Below are 19,355 nucleotides of genomic sequence, written 5' to 3'. Positions count from 1 at the left end.
GCCGGGCATGCGCAGAAGCGCAGAAAAGCCGCACATGTGCAGAAACGCAGAAGAAAAAAATTAAAACATTAAAACATTAAAAATAAAAAATAAAAAATAATTTTTTAATTTTTAAATTAAAAAGTTAAAAAAATAAAAAAATAAAATGAGTATAAAGAAAGAAAAATAAATGTTAAAAAAAGTAAACAAAAAAAAAGTAAAGAAGTAAAAAAGACAGTGGTGGAAGAAGTGTTCAGATCCTTTACTTCAGTAAAAGTACTAATACCACACTGTGAAATGACTCCACTCCACTCATTTTAACTACCTAATAAACTTTTAAGTGGTTTAATTTATAAAAATGGGTAATCATTTTAAATGTATCATGTTTTTCATTTTAAATCTTGACCTGAAAAGTAACTAAAGCTGTCAGCTAAATGTAGAGGAATAAAAAGTACAATATATGTCTCAAAATATAGTGGACTAGAAGTATAATGTTACATAAAATGTACATAAAAGTACCTCAAAATTTTACTTTAAGTCCAGTACTTGAGTAAATGTACATAGTTACTTTCCACCATTGCTACCTGCCTCTTCTAACTTATCAGTTAAGAGTCCTCCTTCAGAAACTGTATGAGGATTAAAGGGATAGTTTGTGCATTATTATACAAAACTTGGTACAATTATTGTCAATGCCCTCCTGAGGATAACCCTTTAAGGTTTTATTGATCGGCCCCTAGGTGGCACTGTGGTGGCAGTCTAATTTCATATTTGGTACCGTGGCCACACTATAACACTTAAGGCAATGAAATTCATAGGGGTGGTATAGACTGGCCCCTGTAACGCACACACCCCGACGGCAACCTCTCATTGAAAAATAAAAACTCAGTCAACCAAATAGTAAAGTGGTCTAGCAGACTGATTGGTGAGCCACAGCTCAACGTGGAGACCTTGTACACAAAACAATTACAGCGCATTACTGGTTCAATTTTAAATGACAGTTCCCATCCATTGCACACAGAGTTTCAGCTCCTCCCCTCTGGGCGTAGGTTTACAATCCCTACAATCCCTTATTTTACTGACTGGGTATGTTTTGTATGTAAAAGTTTAAAATGCAACATAACAAGGAAGTATACTGCCTTACAAAGCCTAACTGCAGTTATTACATTTTTGGTCGAAATTCAGTTAAAACTAAAAATAAATTCCTTGATGTCTGTTTTATCTTGAAACCAAGTTTTAGATTTCAACTTTGCTTTATTTAAGATAAATAATCATAAAAATTGCAGTAACTACGGTTTGCTTTAACTGAGACATTGTAGTCTTGTATTTCTTCATTGTGTTAATTAGTGAAGACAAGAATAATAGAAATCATAAGTTTATTTGATAGGGAAATTATTATCTAGATAGTGATTAAGTAAAAAAGTGAGATAAAATTATATTAAGACTAAAATATAACATTACTTCATAATATTAAGTCTAAAATACACAAAACTTTGAATAGAGCTGTTAAATACTTTTAAATACACTTATAACAAAATCAATTTGAAAATATTTATTCACTGAAAACTAAATGTAAAAGCTGAAAGAAGACAACAACATTGTAGTGACTGTACCGTGTTGTGCATTACTATTAGAACATTTAACAGCAAAACTAGAGTGCAGTAACTACATTTTTGGGGTCAAAGGTCAATTAAATCATCATGATTTTTTAGCATAAGAATTACATCATCAATACATGTAGAAATAAGTGTCCTATCTATAACCCATTTGGCTGGCCAGTTAAAAACATTAAGTAACTTTAAACCAGTTTTTCTCAGTCGTATCCTTTGTGTAGTTGCTGCAGTTAGGCTTTGTAGGGCAGTATAGCTGTTACATAAATGAGTAAAAAGTAACAATATTTTCCTCTGAAATGTAATAAAGTAAAAGTAGAGCATAAAATCAAAGTAGACTAGAGATACTGAGTTCTGAAATTACCAAAGGAAAGGTGACGCAGTGTTGAGTAAACAGTCTTTAAACCAAATAAGGTCTGGAGTTTCCTTGGGAACAGCATTCATCCCATTGAGGTGTCCTTGAAATGTTACAAATTGCTATGTTACATCCTTATAGAGTCTATGGTTACATCCTGTAAAGACGTGCAACCCTGCAGACCTCAGAGGAAACAAAGATGCATACATAGAAAATGCTTATGTAATAAAGTAGTTAGATATGATCAAGTTAAAATTATTAGAGGGTAAAAGTGCTGCGCTGAGGTAAGGAACCCATACATGTCTGCGGGAAAGCAATATATCGAGCCTATTCTTACTCAGCACTTGTTGCATCCCTTGGACGAATTTCTCAAATACCAATTTGACGCATGTCCCTTTTCGGCTTCCCTAGTTGTACCGGGTAAGCTAGCTAATGGCTAGTAGCTGTTAGCTGCCTTCTAACGTTGGTCAGAGGAGCCAAATAAAGACTCAAAACAGGCAAGTTTGTCCACGACCAAGCATCGTATACTTGGTATACTTCAGACAACGAAGGTAATGCAAACATTGTCAGTCTGGCATGCCATTGGGCACTTCAGTCAACCTAATATTGCTAGCTATGTTTAGCATATTTGAATAACGTTACAGGTACTCCATGACAAACTGTAAACAACTAACTCTACATCAGTTTCAGCTGCTTTGGTGACATTATTTATACAGTCTATGGTCAAATGTAGCTCTGTAGTTTCCAGAGCTCCATTAATATATTAACCTTACTCGTTTGGTCCGTGTGTGTGTGTGTGTGTAAGTTGGGTCTTTTTGTCTGACCAATATTTTAAAACCCCATATATATTAACCTTTTGATGCACAAAGTGACCCGACTAAGTTTTTATATTCTGTATCTTTGCAATAAATTAATTTCATCATTCAGTATTGCAGGTTTTCCTCAAATAACTTTTGATCATCATACATCCTAATATTTTGTCTTCATTTCTTACTTTTGATTAAAACCCCTTTTTTTTATCACTACGCTTCTAATGCACAAGGTCATTTTTGACCCATGTTGTGCATTAGAAGATGTTTATATGTTGTGCATCAAAGGGTCACCAATTTAAAACCTGACAAAGAAGACACAAATATTAACTATCCTATTTTGTTAAATTGGTGTTTTTTCCAGTGGAAATTATTATTTGGTGGCTCTATTAAGTCTCAAATGTTAAAATATGTGATTTTCAAATGTAATCTGGTGGTTCTAACAACTCTTTTAAAGTTAAACCTTAAAAATAAGACAAACATAGTTACACATACACACAAATTGTTAATTTAGTGTATCACTTTTTGTATCACTACGCTTCTAATGCACAAGATCATTTTTGACCCATGTGTGTAAACTTGATGTAATAATACAAAAACTATTTTTCTTCATAAAGTATGAAAGAAAAAATGGATATAATGATCTGTTGTAATAAAAAAGGGGAGATATTCATACACACAGCCAGCATGAAATAACATGGGAAATTAATGCAGGTCATTTTTGACCCATGTTGTGCATTAGAAGGTGTTTATATGTTGTGCATCAAAGGGTTAAGAACAGCATAATATCTTCATGTTTGAAAAGCTGGAAGTATTGACTGCATTACAGCTTAAAACTGACTGAAAATAATATTAACTAGCAATCCTTTCCTTTATTTTTATGATTTATTTTTTTATGTTTGAGTCCAGAAAATGGTACGTTATAGTTTTTTAAAAATGCTAATATGTTTAATTGACATTGATTTAAAACTGAAACACAGCAAATTGTCACATTTGAGAAGCTGTTTTGCTTTTTTTTTTTTTTTTTTAAATCACCAGATTCATTTTATTGACTAAATAAATAATCATCTAATCATTTCAGTACCAACCACAGTGGCAGCCATAGACTGAATGTATTTTCTTTGTTGAATTGCCATTATTTATCCATGTTACTGAATTGTATCTAACTAACATGATGACAAATATAGGTGGGAGTCACCATCTTTTTTTTTCTCTTTAAAAATAACAGAACTTGACACAATAAACTGTATGGGCTATATATGTATGGGCGTATAAGTCGTTATAAATGTGAATGAGTGGTGACTCAGTTATTCAATCTGCGAAGGTCCTTTTTTCATGAGGTTAAAGGTCTTGTGAACTGATAGGTGCAAACACATGCGCTAAAAAAATTATTAACTTCTAATAATGCAGTTCATTGTGGTGTACCATTGTGAGTCAGTGTTGAAGAGTTTTTTTCACTGAGTGCCTCATTTTGCCTTGACCTGTATACAACATAAAGTCAATTTGTGTCTTTGCAGGTCAGAGAATATGGTTGTGAATCTCTGTCTTCCACACTTTTGTGCAACAGCTCATTGTAACAAGGTGAGATACATTTGATGGACCTCTCATGTAACTTTCTCAAGCAATTTTTTTTTTTTAAATTAACATGTAAGCTGCTGTCCTGATTTTTTCCCTTTTTAATACAAAACTGCAGGTTCTTCCAGGTGACACATAAAACAATTAGTTAGGACACAAAAACAAGCTACAGTAAAGCCCTATTTTCTACACATGAATTGGGCCATATGAAGGCTCCATGCTCCTTATCTCCCTTTTACAAAGTTAAAGAATGGATTTAATATGTGTTGAGACAGATGGGAAGAATCTACGTAGATAGACACTCAAAGGACAGAGATGGAGGACATAGATGTGAAAATAAAGACGCAGAGGGACAGAGTGCTGTGTGGGAGATTGAATCACAGCTGACCTTGTTATGTTCTTTTTATTGGTATTTTGTAATCACACTCGGGTTGAAAAATGTTCTTCTTGGTTTATATTTTTATTCTCCTCTTGTACCTCAACTTTTCACCATCGTCTTTTGGATTGTCACCTCTCCTTCCATGTGATGTTTTACAGTTTTCTGTTCCAAATCAGTTAAACTCACTTGAGTGAAGTATTAACAACATGCCTAAAATTAAAACTTTGTAATAAACCAATTTAATTGGAAAGACAGTGTTTCCCTTCCTACTTTTTTCAGCAGCAGTGCTAAAGTGCTGAGTTGAATTTTACACTGCCAGATTTTTTTTAGCTTGCTGCCGACACGTTTTAGACACATTTGCACACAGTTGTAGATGTTGAAAAACATTTAATAAAATGCGTCATGAACTTCTTGTCTCTCCTTTATCGTATCCTGTCTCTTTCCATACTTTCAGCCTATAAGAATGAAACACATAACTCCTGCAAAGAATTAAAAAAAAATTGTAAGATACAGGAGACTAAATATCCGACTATCTTTCTTGATTTAATACAACTAAGCTCAGCTTCATGATGACCATCATCAGCCTCTCTTTACCAACAAGTCTACCAAACTCACCTGAAAATTAAAAAAAATAAAAAGACAAACAAACTCAATATATAGGCTATATTATATTATATTTTACATTATATTATATTATATGTAGGTTTCAACACTGGCCAAATTTAAATGTATGTTAAATGTTGAATGTGTAGAAAATGTCGAAATTATTCCGAATTGTTATTATTTATGCCCCTGTTTTTTGTTAATTGCTGAAGTAGCAAACTCATTGTCATCAATCAGACATCTTCAAGGCACAGGCCTAATGTTAATTAATTTAAAAAACGTGAATTTGATCTGATGTTTCTACTGCAGGGACACACCTCATATGTGTCACAATCCATGTTGTTTCTACATATTTGCTGAACTGCCAACTGCGCTTTTGATTGACCAGTAATGAATAACAGACTTCTCAGTGGTGGCAGTGTCTGGAGGTGTTTGATTTGTAATCCTGGCTCGTCCCCGACTCTGGCTGCTTAAGTAGAGATGGGAAACATGAGGTTTGCCATGTATTATATGATTAAATAAACACATTTATTTTTCAACTGCAGCTTTGTGCAGATGGCTATGATGTCACAAACCTTGTGTCAGCTGACCCTGCTCTCCGGAGGCGCGGCTTCAAGCTGGAGTACTTTCTACGTCCACCTGTACAGGTAAGATGACACTGTTAGAGGAGGAGGTTAGCTTTCTTTCAGGGGATTCATTCATAAGATTGCCTAGCAAAGATCCTGATTATTGTTTTTCACAGTGGTGGCTGAACTCTCAAATTGTCTAGTCTTCTTCTGGCATGAGCATTCATCAGGCAGAAGGGAGAAGCTTAATGTAATTCTAACAACATCCATACTATATTTTTAGATTATTGATATTGTAAAAACTTTTGAAAGTGCGTGTGATCTGTCACAACTACTGTCCTACATTAATCTCTACTGTTAGTGATATCTATTTTTTCTTGAATTTCTCTCAGGTTACATTGAAGTTTGGCTTCCAGGTGGAGCTGTGCAGGGTGGACGTGGAGCTGTGGCCCTGGGGTATGGACCGAGGACAGGCCTGTAAGAGACTGGAGATCAGCACCAGCTCTGATCCACTACCTTCCCAGAATATTGACCAAGGCCACAAACTGGTTCAAAAGAAACAAATGCAGGTAAAGGACCAGAAACAGAGCAAAGAAAAACAACAAGTAGAGGACAGTAAATCCTGCCAGAATAATGGCCACCAGTGGGGACTTCAGGCCCAACAGTGGGGTGAGGAAGCCCTAGGTGAGCCTCAGCAAAGAGGCCATGCTTTCAAATCAAACACTGAATCCAGTAATCCTGAACCAGAGTTTAAATTAGTCGGTCGTTGTGAACTTAGGGAGGAAACCCAAGTCTGTTTCACACGTTTAAATTTCAGTCCCCGGCCTCCGTTCCTCTCTACACCACCTCAACAACCTACAAACTGTCGGCAGGAGGAGCTATGGAGTCGGGGTCTGCTATCGTTAGGAGCCGTGACACAACTTCGTGTGACGTTGCCTTTCGGCGGTTCAGCATCTGCTCTGGGGCTCAAGGCTTTGGCGGTTTGGGGACAACCTGCTCGCTGCTGCCGTGCAGAAGAAGTGGAAAGGATTAAAAGAGTCCATCAGGCCAGTTACAGACGGCTGCAGAAACCTGCATTTTTTACCTCTTCTGTCAGTCAGACACAACCACCACAGGGCGCAGCAACACCCCCAAGGTATGTGTTTTGGAGGCTGCCTTTAAAAATCTTAATTTATGTTTAGTCTTCTTGCTGTCAAGAAAGTAGAGCACATGATAATAAAGTATACATGTCTTTTACACTGTAGATAATTACCTGTTTTTTGACTCCAGCAATCTTTCCATCCCAGAAGAGTTTCTTGACCCAATAACCCAGGAGGTAATGATGCTGCCAATGCTGCTGCCTAGCGGTGTGTCTGTGGACAACACCACTCTGGAGGAGCACCAGAAAAGGGAAGCCACATGGGGTCGACCCCCAAACGACCCCTTTACTGGGGTCCCGTTTACTTCAACCTCCCAGCCTCTTCCCAACCCCCAACTGAAAAGCCGCATCGACCGATTCCTCCTGGAGAAAGGGATGATGGGTAGGGACGGGATGTTGGGCAGACAAGGAGAGGGAGAAATTCCACAGGCTTCAAGACTCGTACCCTCCAAGGCAGTTGGACAGCCCCAGTATTCTCCGAGTCTGAGTGAAAGTTTGATAAACAGCACTGCTGTTCAGTACAATGCTGGCACCAGAACCACAAACAGGACTACACAAAAAGAGGACACTGAATTGGGACATTCATCTGATAATGGGAATTGCACAATTTACTCCAAGCCTTTTACTCAAGAGAGTAAATCAGAGTTGGAGAGAAGAAAGAAAAGAGATCTCAGTGAAATTGTGTTTGAGACGCAACATCTACCTCAAACAAAAATACCAAGACACGATGCAGTCTCAGGTGAGTCTAATGATCTGTAAGATTAAAAACATGTCTCCACTTTTTTTTTTCCACTGCTGATTTGTCTGTCTTGTTGACGTTTACTCCTTCAGACCCCAGCTGCAGCTCTCATGAGCAGCGTTTGTCAGCCAGTCTAGACGAGGCTCTCTTCTCCGCCCTGCAGGGCCGACCCTCCTTCACCTCAAACTTGTCTCAGCAGAGACGGGATTGTCCCGACTCTGAAGCACTGAATACGTCACAGCACAGTCAGACTGCAGGCACTGCCAGTATGCCAACAGGTAGGATTTAGAAATGTCCTTTTAAAGAAATAATCCACCAAAGATCTTTTATGTCAAAGGCTACCACCCTCTGTAAATGTGAAAGGTGGTTTTACAAATAGTTGTACCTTGCTCCTTCGTATGATGTACTAACTGTCATATTTTTGTAGAAATATGTGTCTAGAACATACTGAGCATATGAATAACAGCATAGAATATGATAATGCTGCAATATTTATATAATTTTGTAGATTCCCAGTAGGGCCTCTTATGTGTTCAAATACAAACATTTGAATTTTTGTGTGTTTTAGCTTCAAAATACTATTTTCCCAAGCCCTTTGAAAAACTTTTCCCCCATATGACCTGATGAAGGTTTCTGAATGAAAAACCTAGCAAAATATATTTTAGCCTGCTGGAAAAAATCAATATCACTGTAAGTGTAAATTTAACATTTTCATTGCTTTAATTGGCTGTCAGACAGCCCTCTCTAATGGGGAAGTGAAGCTGTTATATTGCTTTCTTCAAAGCCACCATACTCCTTTGACACAAACCTGTAATTTTTCCGCACAGTTTGTTTGCATTGTTCTGTGTTTTTCAGATCAGAACTAATGTTGCGTCCACAGCCGTACTTTGCTTATGGCCTGTGCTGTGATTTCCAAACTTAGCACAGCTGACTCAGTTAGTGCCAGCATTGACATTATTCATGACCTTATTGATCAGTTTACTGTGGGAACCTACGCCACTGCTGGGTTTTTTTTTGTTTTTGTTTTCAAAACACTTGTACAAGTGACATTCTGGTGTGAAGGAAATCTAAAACTGAGGATCGCATGAGTTAAGAGACAGGTGTGAATGTAACAAAAGAACTCCTAAAATGCCCTGAGAAACACAAATTTATGACTTTATAACTGTGTAGGTGTTGTTCAGATTCCCTGATGTCCAATGTTAATGTAAATCTGTTGTCCATATGACTATGTTTTTCCTCACATTTGCTTGCCAGGTGAGAAGACGTGCTCTGCATGTTCCTGTTCGGTCTCGATTTACTCCACGTCATCCATCTACCGTCTAACCTGCGGTCACTTGCTCTGCCGCTCCTGCCTCCAGAGGGAATCACAACCATCAAACTCCGTCACTATATCAGCATCCAATCATATCTTGTGTTCAGATTGCCAAAGACGGACCCCACGCAGTGACATTGTACGTGTGCATCACTGACAGATGCCGTAAAAGGCAAGTCTGTGCTTCTGAAAGCCTGGGAAGGAATGAGGAAGATTGTTCTGAAGGTAAAGACAGGGTTGTACTCCACAGTTGTTGAACGTGGGAAAATAAAAATTCAGCTTAAAGTTTTGAATTGTTGATTAACATTCTAAACAATTGCCACATCTCCATGACACCACCCCATCTTCTGTGTTGTTTTGTAATATTATTTGTTATTAGTGTGCCATTTAAGTTTTTTTAAGTCCAGCACTGAATTATTTTTCCAATGCTCTTTGACGTTCCCAATGTCCAAGCTGTAAAAAGAACATCACTGAATGCAGAGACCTTTACAAAAATCTTGTGTTTAAGGATGAGTCTTGCTCTCTTCCACCCCCTCTGCCCATCTTAGCCTTTTCAAGTGTAGTTGCAGCCTTGGTTCTGCAGCATTTGTATAGAGCCCAGATGCGTAGATGTATTGAGGATGGACAAAGAAAAGGTTGGGCAACAGATGCAATGGAAGCAAGAGGCCAGAGGAATGAAAGTGGATTTCGAGTGGGTCCAAGGCTGTGTCATTGTAAAAAAAAAAATACAGTGGGTCATGCTTGGCCTTCCCCTCTTTTCCTCTTCACTCCATAACGGTAACCATCCATAACCACTTTATATATCCATACACTTTTATAGGCTTTGTTGTCCTTAAGGTAGAGTTCAGAATTTTTTAAAGTGGGGTTGTACCAAGTACCTATCCATAGTTATTGTATCACCCACATTAGATGGTGGTTGGCACACTCCGAGTTTGGTTAAGGAAGCGAGAGTATTGGCAGAGAAGCAAAGTAATGTACTGCTGAAGATGGGCCGCAGGTGTACTTTAGCCCCCCCAAAAAAGTCCCACCTACTAAATCAATATCAGTTTAAAGAAGTACTATATTTAGAATATTTCCACTGCTTTATCTTGCTCTCAAACAGCCCTGTTTAAGTTTGCACAGGGGGAAATGAAGCCGTTTGATGCTCTTGAAAAAAACAGTAATTTTACTTTGCTGAACCACCTTGGAAACACGTATAAATATGTTTTGCTGCTGCCCCCGTCAACAGCAGTGCATTGCATAGTTTCTCCTGTGGCACTCCTGTCTACTTCTCCAAACTGTGGGCATGCTGACTGCTATCTACTGCAGGTTATACACAGAGTAGGACTACGTACATTAGTGTTCAATATAATAGCAGGCCAATGTGACTAACCAGATTAATTCAGGTTTTTAGTATATTTTTTATTGCTACATGACAAACAAGGTACCAGTAGGTGCAGTAGATTCTCAGAAAACCAACAAGACCCAGCATTCGTGATATGCACGCTCTTAAGGCTGTGCAATTGGGCAATTAGTTGAAAGGGGTGTGTTCAAAAATATAGCAGTGTCTGCCGTTTACTTTACAAACTCAAAACTATTTTGTACAAACTTTTTTGTTTCTAGGATTTAGCAATCCTGTGAATCACTAAACTAATATTTAGTTGTATGACCACAGTTTTTATAACTGCTTCACATCTGTGTGGCATGGAGTCAACCAACTTGTGGAACCTTTCAGCTGTTATTCCTCTCCAAGATTCTCTAACAACATTCCACAATTAATTTAAATTTCTTGGTTTTGCTTCAGAAACAGCATTTTTGATGTCACCCCACAAGTTCTCAATTGGATTAAGGTCCGGGGATTGGGCAGGCTACTCCATAACATCAATGTTGTTGGTTTGGAACCAAGATTTTGCTGGTTTACTAGTGTGTTTGAGGTCATTGTCTTGTTGAAAGACCCATTTCAAGGGCATGTCCTCTCTCTTCAGCATAAGGCAACATGACTTTCATGTATTTTGACATGCAAACTGATCCATGATCCCTGGTATGTGATAAATAGGCCCAACACCATAGTAGGAGAAACATGCCCATATCATGATGCTGCACCACCATGCTTCACTGTCTTCACTGTGTACTGTGGCTTGAATTCAGAGTTTGGGGCTCGTCTGACAAACTGTCTGTGGCCCTTGGACCCAAAAATAACAATTTTACTCTCATCAGTCCACAAAATGTTCCTCCATTTCTCTTTAGGCCAGTTGATGTGTTCTTCGGCAAATTGTAACCTCTTCTGCACATGCCTTTTTTTAACAGAGGGACTTTGCGGGGGATTCTTGTAAATAGATTAGCTTCACACAGACGTCTTCTAACTGTCACAGCACTTACAGGTAACTCCAGACTGTCTTTGATCATCCTGGAGCTGATCATTGGCTGAGCCTTTGCCATTCTGCTTATTCTTCCATCCATTTTGAAGGTTGTCTTCCGTTTTCTTCCACATGTCTCTGGTTTTGCTCTCCATTTTAAAGCATTGGAGTTTTCTCCTCTCCAATCAACTTTTTAATCAAAGTACGCTGTTCTTCTGAACAATGTCTTGAACAACCCATTTTCCTCAGGCTTTCAAAAGAGAAATACATGTTCAACAAGTGCTGGCTTCATCCTTAAATAGGGGCCACCTGATTCACAAGTGTTTTTTCACAAAATTGATGACCTCACTAATTGAATGCCACACTGCTATATTTTTGAACACACCCCTTTCAACTAATTGCCCAATTGCACAGCCTTAAGAGCGTGCATATCATGAATGCAGGGTCTTGTTGGTTTTCTGTGAATCTACTGCACCTACTGGTACCTTGTTTGCCATGTAGCAATAAAAAATATACAAAAAACCTGGATTAATCTGGTTAGTCACATTGGACTGCTATTTTGATGAACACTACTGTACCTTATACAACCCCACATTAAAAAATGTCCCTAAGACAGTAAATTAAGGCAGAAAATGTAAATGATAATGACTTCTTCGGACTGATTCTGTGTTACTTTTTTTAATGCGTTAATATAAAACTGTTTAATCTGGCATGAATTCATATTGGTAATGATTTACCAGGTAGTACTAAAGAGCTGAAGTTGATAAAATCCAAGTTTTTGTCTTCTACTGACTGCCTCTATCCCCCGCCTCTATTCTCCGTCTAGTTTTATTTCCTATTACTGTTATTCACTTTAAGGTGCAGCGATAGGAAATAAATGACAGTACAATATCTCCGAGCAGACAGTCCTCCAGAGTGTTCTTGCACACGTCATTATTTTCTGCCTCTTAACACTTCACCCTAATTACCTCTTATGAATTTGTTATTGTGTGCACAAAAGGGTTAAACAGACCAAAGTCAGGAAAAACAGCATTTGTTGTGCTTTGCAATCACAAACAGCATAATTTTTGTGTTGGTTTCCCTGACAACATTAAGCTTAACCAAGGTCATGATCCTGTATCCGCTCAGTCAGAGCGAAGGCTGGAATCAGTTGTTCTGCATGTTAAAAGGAGGCATCAGCTTCACAGTGCTAAATAAAGCACTTAAATGATACTAAATGAGGTACCAGGACTTGTTTCTATTTGTGAATGATTTGATGTTACTTTTGTTAAACTTTTTATTTCATAATGTTTATGACTGTATGTTTAGTTCACAGTCATGCAAAGACCACATTTTGTATTTATTGAATGGCTTCACGCTTGAATGCTGTGATGCTAATTAAAGGCCTCCTTCACACCTGCTGTCTCTGATGCTCAGTTTTGCCATTTAACATTTACTAGTTAATCACATCACAACAGCTAATAGTTGAGATGCAACCCAAAGCATGCAACAAGACACTGAACAGAATAATTAACATCAGATATTTAAGTTTATCTGAATTGCTGATCTTGTTGTGATTAATTGTTGTAAATTGCATCAGGAGGATAATTTGTTTGACCTTAAGGTTGTCATGATGCGGCTCAGTTGGTAGAGCGGCCGTCTTCTGATCTGAAGGTTGGTGGTTCGATTCCTGACCATGGCAGCCTACATGTCGAAGTATCCTTGAGCAAGATACTGAACCCCAAATTGCTCCCGATGCTGCGTTCATCAGTGTGTGAATTAATTCCCGATGGTGGCAGGTGGAACCAGTGTGCCCTGGTAGCCTCGGCCACCAGTATGAATGTGTGTGTGAATGGGTGAATGAGCGTAGTGTGTAGTGTAAAGCAATTTGGATAAAAGCGCTATAAGTGCACTCCATGATGCGAGCAGTTTCCTTAATGTGACAAAAGTAAAAAATGTCTGAACTTGAGCCTCCTTTACTGATATGGGGTTTTTGAGACAGAAACTGATACAAATTTTAGAGGGGGGAAATTCATATATTATAGATATATTGTATATATGGCCAATATCTATGAAAATTAACCTTTTCTATGTGGTTTGTGCATTCATTTTGCAGCAATATGACAATTTGTCAATGTTTTAAGAAGGATGCTTTCTGAAATAAATAACTTTTCCTCAACTTGAATTGAGGTATATTTAACATCAAACAGTATACATACATTATCAACCAATTCTAGAAATGAAAACAGAAAACAAAGCATAAATAAAAAATAAAAGGAGCGAAATAAAAATCACTACTGTATGTTCAGGAGAGGTCAATCACTGTCCATTTAAATTTAAAAAACAATGGCTAAAACAATTTCCAAATCACCCCAAACATTGTTGTCTGATTAAATGTCATTTTAAAACAAAGTTCTCATTTACAGTTCTTTAAGAACATAAAGGAAATAAGCCTTGGTAATGGAAAAAACATGGAATGTAAAATTAAATATAATCTTTAAAACTTAATGACATCACCATAAACTACAAAAACATAATTATCAGACATGAATTGACATTTTGGTGTGTCGGTGTCGGATAAACTGACATCCTTGGCTAACGGTACAATACAGATTATATACAGTATAATATACTGCCAGATGTGATTATAGCACCTTTTAAACTATTCTGCTGACATACCTTTTCATCTTTGTTTGAAACATTAAACGGTCAGTGCTGAAAATTGGAGATGTGTGCTTTCATTCTATTTATTATATTCCTCCCATGTTGGATCCATGTCACTTTTGATACTGAGTGAAAGGCACTGGGATATATTGGACATAATGGAATATTAGTCAGTCAAAAATGTGCTCAGATACAAATATCTACTGTGATGAGACCAATATTGCCCAGTAATATCAGCTGAGGAATACATCGGTCTGTCTCAGCTATGAACATTGACAACTGACATGTGCATGATCATCATGAAATGTCCTTAATCAGCATGCTTATTGCTGTAAATCTAATTAGTTGTCCACATGTCTAATTAGTTGTCAATGTTCTGCCATTTTCAGTGTGTGCCCTCCTGCCATCCGCTGCGGAGGCTGAAATTATTCAGAAAACTTATTCCCAGTAAGTGTGGCGCATCCTTGAATACAGAAAAGGCATCTTCTGCTGTCAGCGCTGTTTTCTCCTATTAGATTTGTTAGATGGCACACATCTGATGCAGAGCCATATCTGCTGCGACCTCTCGCGCACACGCACGCAGGTGGCCTTCGGGCGCGCATGCACGTGGAGAAATCAGCACGACACTGACGTCAGATACGGGTGTCAATCGCTTTGTCAGGTCATGACCATCTGCTTATAAATGAGGGATCTACCGGGACATCAGTCACACATCCATCCACCCAGGCAGCAGGACATACCGGTGCGCGGTGCCCATCACAAACCAGCAGCGATGCCTCACTCATTGTTCCCCCTGTGGGTCCTGGGACTGATCACCCTCTCATCTGCCTGTTACATCCAGAACTGCCCCCGAGGAGGGAAAAGAGCGCTGCCGGAGACTGGGCTCAGACAGGTGAGGAACTTAACGTTTCTGCCTTCTTTTAGGGTGACATCTTTCACTTTCTTAAAAAAACGTTTTATAATTCCTGTGGAAGTCTTGGATTTCCCAAGCCACCTTTCAGCATGTTAGTTATCTATGTATAATAAGAAGAATTCAATGTATAAGATTGAATGTACATTTTTTTGTACAAATCTAATATAATTGGTTTATTGGTCTGGGTTCTAGCCATTTTACAATTAAAAACTGACTAACAACTGAAAAAAACGATTATTAGTTAAGACAGCAATAACAGAATAGGAAAAATGTTAAATTGTTAAACAATAATAATAAACATATTAACCATAAAATGTATATGATAAACGTGTGTATTGTAGCTTATCAGGGAAACGAAAAATGCATGGTATGATGCATTTAAGTGTTTTTTTAAGGCAATCCAGGCACTTCAGTGTAAAAAAAAAAAAAAGAAGAAAGGAAAAATCATAAAAGCCTTTATTCTAGGGGATGGTTTTATATAATTTTTATTATCTTGCTTTCTGGTGTATAGAAGTATAGTAACTAACCACTACTTTGAGAGCGAAGACTGAAAGTCAGAGTGAATATTCCTGATCTATACATTAGAGAACAAAAGAGATCACAAAGTACCAATGTTCCAATTATAATCCACTGGATTTATAGTGCCTTATTAATGGCTTAATCTATCCAATTCTCCTCCAGTGCATGTCTTGTGGCCCCGGAGACAGGGGCCACTGCTTCGGCCCCAGCATCTGCTGCGGGGAGGGTCTCGGCTGCCTGCTGGGCTCCCCGGAAACAGCTCACTGTGTGGAGGAGAACTACCTGCTCACCCCCTGTCAGGCAGGAGGGAGACCCTGTGGATCTGAGGGCGGACGCTGTGCTGCTTCAGGACTCTGCTGTAACTCAGGTACGGTCTGGTTTAATGTGTGTCATGTTCAGACAAGTTAAGTCTTATATGGTGTGAACTGGATTACGGGCACAGTTTGATTAAAGTACTCTCTTTCTCCTCAGAGAGCTGTGCGGTGGACCCTGACTGTCTGGGGGAGGCCGAGCCCTCAGATCTGGCCCACGGCTCTGCAGGAAGATCGCCTGCGGAGCTGCTGCTGCGTCTGCTGCATGTGGCCACGAGAGGACAGACTGAGTACTGATACTGTTGTCTGTGGAGGTTCCTCTGCTTTCATTGCCTGGAGGTGCAACAGAACAAAGATCATCCCTGAACCACTGTAAGCCTTGACATGTAAACCACAAACCAATAAAATGCCAAGTCAAACTTTGTTCTCTCTTAACCCCTACTGCTATCTGTAAAGACAGTCACAGAAAGAGAGCTATCTTTAACTTTCCTAATTGGCTATTTTCATCCAAATCCTGGGTGAAGAGGAATTATGGTATTGGTTCTGAAAAGTAAATTCCATGTTTGTTCCAACCTGAGAAATGTATATACTCATGCACATACTGTAAACAAAATTGTATTCTAAAACCCAAGAGCTCCATTTCAAATAAGTGAATTCTAGCAGAAAGCACTGTAAATAAGTCTGAGATACAGACATCCATGTAAAACAGCTGAATTAAAAAACTTAAGCAGTTTCTTCCTGTGTAGTAGAAGTATAATTGTATATTGAAAATAGGAGAAACAATACAGAATGTATCACAAAAAAACCCTTCTGCTGTCTGTTTTCCTTATTCACACTCACAAAATGATCAACCTTTAAAAGATGATTGACTGAAATTGTTTGTGATCCATCTGCTGCTGTGTGGGAGTGTATGCATGAAAGAAAGAAATAGTTCTCTAAGATGGGTAATTATTAAATCCTTTTACTCGCTGAGGAAAACCGCCATAATAATTGTTTAATCACTTGAAACTGCCTTGTATTTGAACTTGTCATCTAATTTCCCAGAGGAGACCGTTTTTTTGGGTGTGACCATTTACAGCAAACTAACATAATGTTTATAGGAATATGAAGGTTAAGAGAGGACAAAGAAGGCTGTACTTTTTAAAGCATTTCTGGTGATAAAACGCAGATTGTTATAAATCATTTATTAATAGGCACGCACAAGCATCACTTGTTGCACTGACTACATAAATCAACAGTGTTGATGTGGAATCAGTGCCATAGTGTTCTTTAATCTCCCACAAGCACAACTCCCTGTTGTGTATCAACATGTCTAGTGTACGTAAATGAAACTAAGTGGATTCTAATTGCCATATCCCTTTGTGAGTGATGATTGAAAGCTGATGTTTGTGCCAGAAACTGTACTAGATGGCAGTTTGTCTACAATGTGTTCCATCTGGCACAGGATGCACCACCAGCATATTAACATTTATCTGTTTTAACTGATTCAAAACCTGTAAATTTGTTGTATATCTGATTATTGCATCAGGTGCTCCCTTCTATCAAAAGAAACACCTTCATTACACACATTGCCCCTGGTCAATGTTGCATCATTGATGCATATTATAAACACACATGATCTGTTCAAATGGATGTGTAAAATTCCCTACAATATCCTCCTGTCGGTGTACACTCTTGTTTTGAGCTTCAAATGCTGCCAGGTGTGTGCAACTGATTGACACCTAATTGACAGCACTTGTGTGTATGGGTCCTTGAAATATGTTGAGTTTGTGCGTGCTTCAAGCATCAACATGCCACGTTTGTCCCTTCAGGATAAGGCCCGTGCAATAGGGCAACTGGAAGCTGGTGTTCCGGTACACAAGTGGCAGCATTATAACAGTGTAAAAAATCATTAATACGTGTTGTTTTTTCCTTATGACTGTGGCAGATTGCAAACAACCAATCCACCAAGCAACTCAGAACATGAGTGAATACCAACAGAGGAATACTGCAGGTGATTTTGACACATTTCTTGGGCACTACCCAAGCATTTAGCTGTGTTGCTCATTCCACGAATGCACACGTTTTACCTTACAAGATGTACCTCGTTGTAAAGGTGACTAATCAGGCTATCCAAGGATATATAATACAGCACTAATTAGTATTATTAAAGGGAGAAAAAAATTGACCAAAATAACGTTTCCAAACCTTTTACAGGAGTTTAGTTGAAATCGCTTTCAGTAATTTTCTACAAAATGCAGAGTAATTTAGACATTTTACATTGAAACAAAATACAGCAAAGCAGCAGCCAATCAGACGGTTCACTACTTTTGTCCTGACTGACATATCTCAAGCAAGAACTATTGGATGCAGTCAAATTTTGTGGTTTTGGTCATGGTTCCTAAATGATGTATCTTGACTTGTCCTGTTGTGCTACCTTAATGCAAATTATTGTGGTTTTGAGTTTAATATCTTTTGGATGGGTTATGAGGAAACATGACCTCCCAGCCCTGTAGCCTGAAAAAATGTTGCCATTGTAGTCTGCAAACCACATGTGCATTACTCTGAAATGTTTTTTGGCACCCTTTCCCCATTGTATGAGATGTTAATTGATTCCTGCAGTACCAGATGTTGTGGTTACATAAACGCAACTGCAGTGCTGGCACCACATTTGTAGTTGCCTATAGTTTTTCCTGACTACTCCATTTAACACCGCAGTGGTTAGGATAAGGGTTCAGGGTTAGTTACTAGTCATCAAGGGGGGCAATCATATTTTAAGGGGGGCCATTCCCTCTGTCTTTCTGTTTTCAACCTGTCAGATAATGCGCCCACATAAGTCAAACCAGACTACAGTGGCTTCTATTAGAGACCAAAACATATCCTGTAGATTACATTTCCAGGAGAAAAAAAATAACACATCAGAGAGCACATCTCTGTCAAACTGGTTTGATGGAGTTTTTTTTTTTTGTTGTTTTACGGGATCAGGTATTTATTGGTGTATGCTAGAATTGAAATGCAAACCAAACATTATAGAGACACTGCCCTCTTTTGTTGATTTTAACTGCTCTGACATTACAAACTTTACCAGTCACACACGGAGTCAGTCTGTCATTGTTGCTACCAGAAAAATCCCCATGAGGAACAGCTGGAATTTTTTTCCTCCCCAATAATTATATTGTCTGGTTTGCACGCTAAGTTAAATTGCACAACATGTGACAGGTTTGTAAGCCACACCTGAGCACACAATTAATGTGAAAACTGCAGCTTCTGCAGTATTAGGTCAACGTAATTTCTTGTCAGACCTGTGTTCTTGTCAACATGGGTTCATTAATGTCACTAACAGTGGTGGAATGTAACTAAGTACATTTACTAATCACTGTACTTTTGACTTAAGTATTTTCATTTTATGCAACTTTATACTTCTATTTCATTACATTTTGAGGCAAATATTGTACTTTTTACTCCACTGCATTTAGCTGACAGCTTTAGTTACTTTTCAGGTTGAGATTTAACATGAAAAACCTGATCAGTTTAAATTGATTAGACTTATTATTTTAAAATTAAATCTCATAACAGTATATTAAGTAGTTAA

General features: G+C 38.2%; 2 protein-coding genes across 3 annotated transcripts; both read left to right on the top strand.

Annotated features, from left to right (window-relative positions):
- Window positions 1-2,352: 2,352 nt before the first annotated feature.
- Window positions 2,353-11,560, top strand: ubox5 (U-box domain containing 5). Of its 2 annotated transcripts, none has more exons than XM_059338029.1 (7): window positions 2,353-2,438; window positions 4,268-4,331; window positions 5,853-5,954; window positions 6,266-7,008; window positions 7,143-7,750; window positions 7,843-8,028; window positions 9,005-11,560. In XM_059338029.1, exons 2-7 carry the CDS (start codon window positions 4,278-4,280, stop codon window positions 9,217-9,219), a joined length of 1,908 nt encoding a protein of 635 aa, XP_059194012.1. In that variant the 5' UTR covers window positions 2,353-2,438; window positions 4,268-4,277; the 3' UTR covers window positions 9,220-11,560. The 2 variants fall into 2 exon arrangements, with proteins under 2 accessions (XP_059194012.1, XP_059194013.1); XM_059338030.1 differs by having other exon boundaries at window positions 2,353-2,492.
- A 3,213-nt stretch (window positions 11,561-14,773) lies between these two features.
- Window positions 14,774-16,203, top strand: avp (arginine vasopressin). Its single transcript, XM_059337124.1, has 3 exons — window positions 14,774-14,933; window positions 15,636-15,840; window positions 15,945-16,203. The coding sequence occupies exons 1-3, from the start codon at window positions 14,814-14,816 to the stop codon at window positions 16,079-16,081; spliced, it is 462 nt and encodes a 153-aa protein (XP_059193107.1). The 5' UTR covers window positions 14,774-14,813; the 3' UTR covers window positions 16,082-16,203.
- Window positions 16,204-19,355: the final 3,152 nt, after the last annotated feature.

Source organism: Centropristis striata, chromosome 7 (assembly GCF_030273125.1).
Source record: "Centropristis striata isolate RG_2023a ecotype Rhode Island chromosome 7, C.striata_1.0, whole genome shotgun sequence".
Classification (NCBI taxonomy): domain Eukaryota; kingdom Metazoa; phylum Chordata; class Actinopteri; order Perciformes; family Serranidae; genus Centropristis; species Centropristis striata.
Note: the sequence above shows the minus strand (reverse complement) of the source record. Positions and strands in the feature narration are given on the sequence as shown.

Coding starts and splice junctions, on each gene's coding strand:
- ubox5 (XM_059338029.1), top strand. CDS start 4,278: ATGGTTGTGAATCTCTGTCTTCCACACTTTTGTGCAACAGCTCATTGT. Junction 4,332..5,852: donor CAACAGCTCATTGTAACAAG/GTGAGATACATT, acceptor TTTCAACTGCAG/CTTTGTGCAGATGGCTATGA. Junction 8,029..9,004: donor CACTGCCAGTATGCCAACAG/GTAGGATTTAGA, acceptor TTTGCTTGCCAG/GTGAGAAGACGTGCTCTGCA.
- avp (XM_059337124.1), top strand. CDS start 14,814: ATGCCTCACTCATTGTTCCCCCTGTGGGTCCTGGGACTGATCACCCTC. Junction 14,934..15,635: donor CGGAGACTGGGCTCAGACAG/GTGAGGAACTTA, acceptor ATTCTCCTCCAG/TGCATGTCTTGTGGCCCCGG. Junction 15,841..15,944: donor AGGACTCTGCTGTAACTCAG/GTACGGTCTGGT, acceptor CTTTCTCCTCAG/AGAGCTGTGCGGTGGACCCT.